Genomic DNA, 9,797 nt, shown 5'->3' with positions numbered 1-9,797 from the left:
ATCTTCTTTAATCAGTTGATTCTCATAGGGGGAGAAACAAGAGAGATATGCGCTTCTCAACAGGAAATGTGGTTGTACAAAAGAAGATGAAACTACTTGAAGATATGTTCAGTCTAGAGGAACATCTATTTGGAATCTGGAAAATGTTAAATGTTATCCAGAACTTTTCTGCTATTTACTTTGCATTTATGTTTATATCTTTTTCTTATTTGTTAGTTGAGTTATCCTCTAGGTATTTGTTGTTATTGTCTAACAAACAAATAGGGGGAGATTGTAAGGCATATGTCATAGCCTATTTGTATATTCGAGGATTTAACTCAACTCAAATAAGAATGTAATAAGTAAATAGTGGATCTACCGTCAAAGAGATCTCACAAAGTAACATATGTCAAAGGATTCAGAAACAAGGTTCATCTACAAACTTGAGGAATTACTTCACTGGAAGAAGTTCAAGAAATTGATCAAGCCTCAGTGATACAAATCAAGATTGTGGATTTAATCAAGTGACAGAGATCTCGTCAGGGTATCAGAGAATTACAAGGATTTAATCTGAAGAAAATCAAAGTGTCAAAGTCAAGACATGAAGAAACGTCACGGAAGTTGGTCACTCATGAACCAGACAGTACATCGAGTGTCAACATTGAAGTGGTGGAATTGATTCATAATTCTCAGTGAATTTCAAAAGATTTTCAGAAGAGTGGTTGCTGCTTAAGATTAGTATTAATTCTCTATTAATTAATTAAGTCATATAATTTAATTAAGAAAATAGATTATATCTGCAAAGATTAATTTATTGATTAATTGAATTAATTGATTAATTAATTCTGAATTAATATTAAGAATTTTCAGAATTTGAATTGGATTAAAATCAGTTTTAATTCAGCAAGACAATTGAAATTGAACTAGCATGACAATCTGGATTGTCATACCGATTGTCATGCCAAGTCATTTCAATTGTCTCACCGAAAGTTCTACTGGAAGGAGATAGTCTTGCTAGTTCAGTTTGATAGTCTTGCTAGTTCAACAGATAGTCTTGCCGAAAGTCATACTAGCTTAAACTGATTGTCATACCGAAAGTTCTACTGGTTCAGCAGATTGTCTTGCTAGTTCAACCGATTGTCATTCCAGTTCAAGTGATTATGTTGATTGAATTATAAAGACAGAAGCAGCAACAGTCATTCAAGACTAACATACAGAACACACTTATTCAAGAACAAAAAGAAAAGAAGCAGAAGCAATATTTCATCTTTTCATCTGCATATTTCAAGATCACAATTTCTAGTTTTAAAGTTAAATCCAAACAACTAGGAATCATTCTCTTGTTCTTGTGTAACTATCTAGCGGATCAAAATCCCTAGAACTTAATCTCAAATTGCGTTTAGTATTTGAATCTTTTTATTGCAAAAATAGAAAAAGTTCATGTCAAATTTATTCTAGATTTTTGATAATTAATTTGAGATTAATCCCTTGTAATCGATACCGTTGTTGTAACACCTTTCAAGTTTAATAATATTTTTATTTAACTTGAATTTTGTTTCAATTTTTTATTCCGCACTAAATTCGATTATTCAGTATTGTTTGTATTCAACCCCCGCTCCTACAAATATATTGGGACCTAACAGCAACCGAGCAACCGATTCTGAGTATGAAGCACACCACATTACAAATTAGAAAAAGTTGAACCAATTGGAAAAGTAATAAGTAACATTGAAATTAGAAATTTTATGAATTAAAATTATGTGATTTACCCTGAACAGATTCAACCCAAATATTTCTGGAGTGTTATGCCCTCTTTCTAGTTAAATAAACTAAAAGAAAATATCATAAAAAATATAGTACACTCACATTTAAAAAGCAACACAGAAAGAGCAACATAAACACTTTCATATCAAAGACCTTTTTTTGTTTTACTGTCTGTTATTAAATTGAATTAATTACAACAAGAAAATTTCATCATTTTAGCCAAAAAAATATAAATGGATTGTAAAAACCAACAAAGAAATGTATTAAATTAAATCTAAAAAATAAGTGTACTAATTTAAAACCCGTGAACCAAGATTAGAAACCACAATAAATCTACTCTAATCATTTTGCACTTAACCAACATATACTAGTTCAAATGAAATATATTAAATATTAAATTATAACCAATACCAAATATAATTTTTTTGTAATGAATTAAATCAAACAGAATGTATACAAATATTATTTTATAACAGAATTAATTAAAATAAATAATAAAAAAATTAAAACAAAAGGAAGGGGCATGAAAGGGAGGGAAGGGGAGAGAGAGAGATAGAGAGAGAGAGAGAGCGAGAGAGAGAGAGATTTTCATATATTCATATTGCATAATCTAAATGGAAAAGACACAACTACATTTACCCTTACTAATGCACTCTTATTACTACTTAAATACTACTTAAATAATACTGATGCAATGTTATTCCAAACAAAATCAAGAGTATTCAAACAACATGAAATACTGATACTGGTACTAATTATATTTTTGCTTGAAAATGAGTTTGTGGTTTTGCATAAAAACAAAATATAACAGCAAGCAAAAAATTACCCACAAGTCCTAAAGCACTTATACCACTAGCAAACATATATCTTCTTGCAAAGAACTGAATTTAATGTGTATGAATTGAAATATGGGGTTATTCTTGACATGAAATATTCACACAACACACCCTAAGATCAGGCACCACCATAGCAACTATATCAGGTGGTACCGCATATATTTATAAGGATTCTAGGTGATTGCCAAAAGAGCAAATCTCAGCAACCCAACTGGTAAGTTATACACTAATTTAAGTATTTATCTAGAGTAAGATGGAAACTCTCAATTAAATCAACCAAATAACTGACGATACAAATAATTTAGAAGTTGAAAATTTAAGCTTTTGTTAAGATATGGAATGAATAATCAAGTTGTAGAATAGTAAACCTGAGTTTTGCCCTCTAGGTGAAGTCATACAGTCTGATGGTATCACCAAACCAACATTTTCTCCCCACATCACCTTACCCTACTTCACATTCAGCTTCCCGACTATATCATTGAGGTTTTAACTATTTTTCCTAGTTGCATATGTACAACAGATAAACTCCCAAACACTCAACCTCCTATAAAAGGTGAGAGGGCTAAACCAGTTTCCTCACCCTGGGTTCCATTCTGTTTCTCTGGAAAGTAAGAAATAACACAAAAGGGTAATTACACTTCTGAATATACAATGGTACATGACGTATAACAAGTAGAAGGAAGCAAAGATGATTACGGATAACTCTAACTTTTAACAGGATGGATTACAAGTTAATCAAGCTAAACTTAAAATGTTAACTTTTCAAATTAAAAAAGTTAATAGACATATTCTTCATAAAAGATATTATGCTGCAAGTACCCACAAGTCCTAAAGCACTTACTAGACTACCAAACATATATCTTCTCGAAAAAGAACTGATTTCGAAAAGAACATATTTTAAGAAGTAACTGAATTGTTAAATTTTAATCACAAATAAATCAATCAACTAAAAAATTAATCAAATACATGACATAAGAATCAACAAATGTTGTTAATGGCGCGGACACATATTATTCTTGATGTGAGTTTTATTTATTTAATCATTATACAAGCATTTAGCACAAAACATATACATAACATCAAGAATCAAGAATACGTATACATATCGACAATCTATACTAAACAACACTATGCAAAATATTTACATATTGAGAAATTGATTGCAATTTTCAAATAAAATGAGGTAAAATTACATGAATTTAAGATTTTAAATAAACCCCAACTGGAACAAACAGTTTCATCAATAATTTGAACCTAGTTCCATGTTTAATCGATTCTAAAATACGACTAAATATAAACAAATAGTTTCATCAATTAATACTTTAAGAAAATACAATTCCTATAATTTGAAGCAATTCGCTAAGTCTAGCGATAATTAGAACACACTAAAAACATATCCACATAAGCTAACAGTCAATTAAACTATGTGTGTGTATGTGTGTGTGATAGGGGGGAGAGAAAGAGTACCAAAGAGACGAGAAGAAAGTATAATGGTCCAGTTAGTTAGAGCCTTTAAAATCTAAGCAAACGAGCAAGACACATTCTTGTTAGATATGTGTGTTAAATGTATACAAATAGTCGTATAAAATCAGATGTAAAAAAACATGAAAATAGAATGCTTACCTAATTAACAGCTAATAGTGAATTGCATCTAAGAGGAATGTTCCGATAAGGGCACCACGTATAGTACCAATACAAACCTAACTAGGGATTTAAGAACCCAATTAATGAATACCAATTCTTAGAGTTATTCCTCTTAGAGTTGGAACCAGGGCTAAAAGTTGGAAGTTGTGACGAAGAAAGCGTGGGAAGACAGAATAGCTACAAATGCAAAGAAAACTATGCAACTTATTTTCTAATTTTATACGTAAAATATTAGTTTATACGCCGGCTAATTAAAAAATGACCAATAATAAAAAAATTATATGTCGGGTCTCAAAAACCAACGTAAAAACCTAGTTTATACGTTGGCTAATCAAAGACCGACATATAAATACTAAACTCGTATACGGCGGGTTTTGAAAAACCGACGTATAAAGTTAGTTTATGCGTCGACATTCCCAAAACTGACATATGTCTTTTCTTATACGTCGGTTATATTCCCAAACCGACGTAAATATTTCTTGAAAATGATAATATACATCGGTTCGTTAATAATCCGACGTATAAAAGTAGTATATACATTAGCATCCTTTACAACCAACATAAAAAATACACGACGTAAAAATTCAGATTTGAATGCATACATGCATGCATAAATACACACACACATACACACAATTATACTTATATATTTTTATTTGTCATCAATTTAAAATCTTCCTCCAACACAATGAAATGCCTAAATATTATATTAAATTATATGAAATAAAAAATAAAATAAACTATTTATACACATATATTCGATTTATACTTCACTATTAATAATTATGTGACATATATGATATATTCTAAGCATCTCATAGGTTGTTAAAATCGTCAAGGGCATTAGTTGAGTAAATTAATTTTTATGACAATTATACTCCTACATTAATACCTCTATAATATTTAATACACCTCATCATTTATTTATTAAAAATTATCAATTATTGTATAATTAATTTATGCATACATACATATAATAAATATATACACATATATAAAGTAATACAGGAACATGCGTGAGCGCCCGCACACACATATATACTCGTATATTCTTATTTATCAGCTAACATCGTCCTCCAACTTAATGAAATGGCGGAATATTATATTAAATTCAATTAAATAAAAAATTGAATAAACTATTTATACAGATATTTATGATTTATATTTCACTATTAATTATTTTATGACACATATCATATACTCCCACCGTCTCATAAGTTGTTAACATCGTTGTTAAACACAGAGATTAAAAAAAAGAATTATATTGAAGAAAAATTAAGGAAGTGAAAGTAAAATTTGGAGCAAATATAAATATAATATGCTATTTTAGGAAATGTTAACAATCTATTAAAACATCCCAAAATATAAAATTATTGGGACGGAGAATATCACATGTCATTCAGTGAGTAAAACTGTATAATAACATAATATATTACTCCATGCGAATACACCATTACAAAAATATCTCAATCACTCGTAATCATATATATAAACAAATAAATTATTCATCTATTGGATAACAACATAAATATATAGTCAACAATTACAATAAAAACAGTTTTAATTAGCACAATCTAGAATATACTTGTATATTGCACGAGCTACAAGGTTAATTCTTGATTAAATATTATCAATCAAAATACCGGATCATCTTTAAATTAAATTAAATCAAGAAGTTACTTGATGTAAACAGTGAACCAATAATCAAAGAAGAAATACTCAAGTGGCCACTATCATTCAAGAAATAAACAATGTAAAGAAGAAGGCATAAAACCGAGACAAGACAATGTTGTGTTGTTCTATGGTGTTTGCAAGGATCGCCTTGCCACAAAATAGAGTACAACACCCATGCCACAAAATAGAGTACAACACCCAAGCATGTTCTCTAGCTTGTAAGCATTCCTTATTTTACAAATAAAGTAGTGTTAGAAGGTCACCTCTGTGGATTCTAGAAATACCCTTGTTCTTTTTTGTTAGTTTGATATTAGATTCTACTCGCAAACACCTTTTGTTTTCTGTAAGGATGTCCAATCTGTTTAAGAAAGTTTGGCTCCTGTGAAAAGCTTGAGAGGTGATCGTGCATTGTTTGTGAGCAATTCTTTTGTGTTTCAACGACCGAAGATAGAAAGAAAAATAGAGAATCAGCCAAGTTACATATACTTCGCTGCCACGAGGCTCACGGTGCACTCGTTGGCAAAGCTAATTGACATACAAAAGGTTCACAAATTATGAACTAGTAGTTATGGATGATAATTATTCATTAAAACTCGTCAGTTACTAAAGTAAAAGTAAAATGTTCCCGGAGGTAAAAAAACCAATACAACTCAATTCTGATAAGTAGCTAAATTCGGATATTTAGAACTGATTAAATTGCAAATCAAATATTTAGAACTGATTAAATTGCAAATCGTGAGGGGTAGCTCATTGGGGCTTCATAAGCAGAAGCTCTTCAAAACTAATAAAGATAATAAATTTCTAAACAGATCATTGCCAAAATGTAAGAAACAGAGGAACGAACATCTTGAATGAAAATCTCGTTTATTCAAACCAAAACATCTCGACTGCCATTACACCACATAACTCCGAAAACCAACTCCCAAAACTACACAACCTGACTACTACTCAATCTTAACCTGGAACACATCCTTCCTCTCCTCTTCCTTAACTTTCGGAACCCGAACTTTCAGCACACCGTTCTTCATCTCCGCCTTAATTTCATCGACCTTGTACACATTCTGAGGCAACTCAATCCTGCTGCTATACCTCCGTCCTTCTTCCCCTTCCGCTTCATCCTCCTCGCCTTTGATTATCAGTACGTTCTGCTCCACCGATATCTTCACCTTCTCCTTATCAATTCCAGGCATGTCCATCCGCAGCTTCAGAGCCTCATTGTCCTCTTTCACATCCCACCCTCTATGAGTAGTCACTGGTCCCAGCCCACGGTCAGCTATCTGGTCCATGAAATTCAGCATCTGGCTTAGACTCCTCGTCGGCGCAAACGGATCAAAAAAATCTACAATACGAAACAAAGTAAGCAAAATTCAATACAACAAAAAAAATATCTAAACAAGCAAACGATACAACTTGAAAAACAGGACTCTTAACTACAATACACAATTTAATTTTACCGTTATCAAATTATTTTAACTAACGAAAATAATCTAAAAATTAAATTTATAAATTATACGTGTTAAAATATAATATATGATCGCCTTGGCTCTAAAGACTTAGAGCGAGACCTTAATAAGATCATATATTATTCTAACGGTACAATTACTAGAATAACTATGATGAAATCCTGATTCCACGACTACCTACACGGGGTAGTTAAATCAACAGACATTTACGATACGATAAAAGGGAGTAAGATAGCAACGAACCTGGAAAGAAGGAGTCGCCACGGCGATTAACAGAGCGATCAGAACGACGATCAACATCGACATCTCTCCTATCATCATCATCAAAAGTGGTCATTTGAGCATTAGTATTGAAAAATCGAGACGCGACAGGAGTGGCACGAGCATGAGAATTGAGGAGATTGCGGAAAAGAGAAGCTGATCTCCGGAGTGCAAGTGAAGAAGCCATTTGATGCTTTGAGTGATTAAGTAAAGAACTGAAAATTGTTTATAATTTGTTGGGATTTTGATTTGATGCTTGTGTTGAGTGATTAACAGTGTGAAATGAGTAGACCCATTTTATAGGAGGAAATGGAAGGTGAGAAGAGAGTTGTGGAAGGTTCTAGGGCTTGAGGCGGTTCAGAGTGTTGTAGAATGTTCGAGAGACATCAAGATTGCGGGATAAGATATCTTGTGTAAAAAGAAATTATGTTATTCAATTATTAATTTGTAATTTCTCAATATTTAAAAATTAGAAAAGCTTTTTCAACTTATATGAAAATATTAGCTTGTATCGATTTATGAGCTTAGATTTCAAGCTTATGAAATCTTCTACTTTCACCGCAAATGCTAATATTTCTGAAAACTTCGAAAAAAAAAATGTTATCATCTGATTTTTAACATTGTAAATTATGTTTAGTTTTAAATTTAAACCATAAAAGATAAAATGGCTAAGTACACCTGTTACATACCGAAGTTGCAAATTAATACTGTACAACATGACTCCATGTAACACCGGGAACTTCTCCAAATTACTAATGCAGATTTGTTTAGCTGTAGTTAGATATTAAAAAGACGTAGTTTACCAGACAACATAAGGGTGTTCTGTCAATATTTAAGGGGAAAGAATGTTAAAATAATATTTTTTGAGTTAAAAGACCGGAAATATCTAATCTATTCTGACAAAGCTGAAAATAATGTTTGGGATACGCATTTACCCATTGGATATGCTATTTTGTACTAAATACGTATTTGTCAAATGAGAATCTAACTTTTTTTATGATACATATTTGACAAATGCGTATCTCAATGGTAATATCCAAATTAAAAATGTGTATCTCTAGTAATTTTATGACATACCCAATTGTAAAATACGTATTACACTTATCTAATTAATAAATGCGTAACCAAAACGGTATATCAGTCATATATTTTGAAAATGGGTATTTTGAGCAATTTAACCAAAAAAATGAGTATTTTTCACCATCACTCATTTAAGTGCACATTTTTCGCTTAGCAAAAAAAAGTGCACATTTTTTTATATTCAAATATCCAAAATATTTAAAATCAGTTATGTTCGCCCAAATATCACAGAAAGAAATGCGTATTTAATTATTTAAAATTTTAACAAAAAAATAAGTATGTACAACATATGTATTCATCTTTATTTTTTCGTGAATACATATTTTAACCATGCGCATTCTACTAAAAAAATAAAAAAAATTAACTATATTCATTGAAAGAGTAGATCATTGTCTTGATAATATATTGGTACTGCCAACATCTAACAAGTTAAAGGGGTTATTTGGTTGAGGGTAATTAACAAAATTAAGGGAAATAATTTGATTCATTCCCTTTGTTTTTTATTTTATAAAAATACAAGTAAATTACAGTATCCGAGCTATCAATTTTCTGCAGATTGTTTGGCTGAACTACCGATATTGCAAGTTGTGTGGCTGAACTACCGGATTTTCTGAAAAATTGGGGCTGCCGTTAGTTTAGCGGTAACGTTTGTGAAGGTGTGCTTAATATGCACATTTCACCCCTACCCTTGTGTTTCTCCCTTTCTTTCCCTCTTCTTTTTCCCCTCCTTTTTCTTTATCTTTCCCATATCAGGCATGTAGCAAAGTTTGTAATGGCTGGTGAAGAAGACATACCGGACCTTCTATGTGATTATAATAAAATAAGTGGTGAAAAGGCATTAGTGGGGCGAGAATGCAAGTCGGAGGTTTCGAGAATATGGGCAAGAATCCTGTGAGTTATTGAAGTGGATTGATCCACCACTTAGAGGTCGTAATATTTCAAGCTATTGAGGAGTTGCAAGAGCGTAAATCAAGCACAATTCGCTCGTACAGGCACAAGATAGAAAGATTGATTGCAAACCATGAAGTTGAGAAGAGTAATTTGAAAACAAAGCAATATTTCATGATGGTTGCAATGTTCATTGTATTTTTTGTGA

At 31.4% G+C, this 9,797-nt stretch overlaps 1 protein-coding gene across 1 annotated transcript; it reads right to left on the bottom strand.

The window, feature by feature from the left end:
• Window positions 1-6,744: 6,744 nt before the first annotated feature.
• On the bottom strand, window positions 6,745-7,899 carry LOC141678184 (23.5 kDa heat shock protein, mitochondrial-like). Its single transcript, XM_074484438.1, has 2 exons — window positions 7,604-7,899; window positions 6,745-7,236 (listed from the first exon to the last, which is right to left on the bottom strand). The coding sequence occupies exons 1-2, from the start codon at window positions 7,806-7,808 to the stop codon at window positions 6,842-6,844; spliced, it is 600 nt and encodes a 199-aa protein (XP_074340539.1). The 5' UTR covers window positions 7,809-7,899; the 3' UTR covers window positions 6,745-6,841.
• Between the last annotated feature and the right edge of the window lie 1,898 nt (window positions 7,900-9,797).

This window comes from Apium graveolens, chromosome 8 (assembly GCF_009905375.1).
Source record: "Apium graveolens cultivar Ventura chromosome 8, ASM990537v1, whole genome shotgun sequence".
NCBI lineage: Eukaryota > Viridiplantae > Streptophyta > Magnoliopsida > Apiales > Apiaceae > Apium > Apium graveolens.
The sequence above is the reverse complement of the archived record's forward strand: the minus strand, read 5'-3'. Positions and strand labels throughout refer to the sequence as shown.

Excerpts from the sequence above, each read along its gene's own strand:
- LOC141678184 (XM_074484438.1), bottom strand. The coding sequence starts at position 7,808 with ATGGCTTCTTCACTTGCACTCCGGAGATCAGCTTCTCTTTTCCGCAAT. Across the intron at positions 7,237-7,603 it reads TGGCGACTCCTTCTTTCCAG|ATTTTTTTGATCCGTTTGCG; the intron begins GTTCGTTGCTAT and ends TTCGTATTGTAG.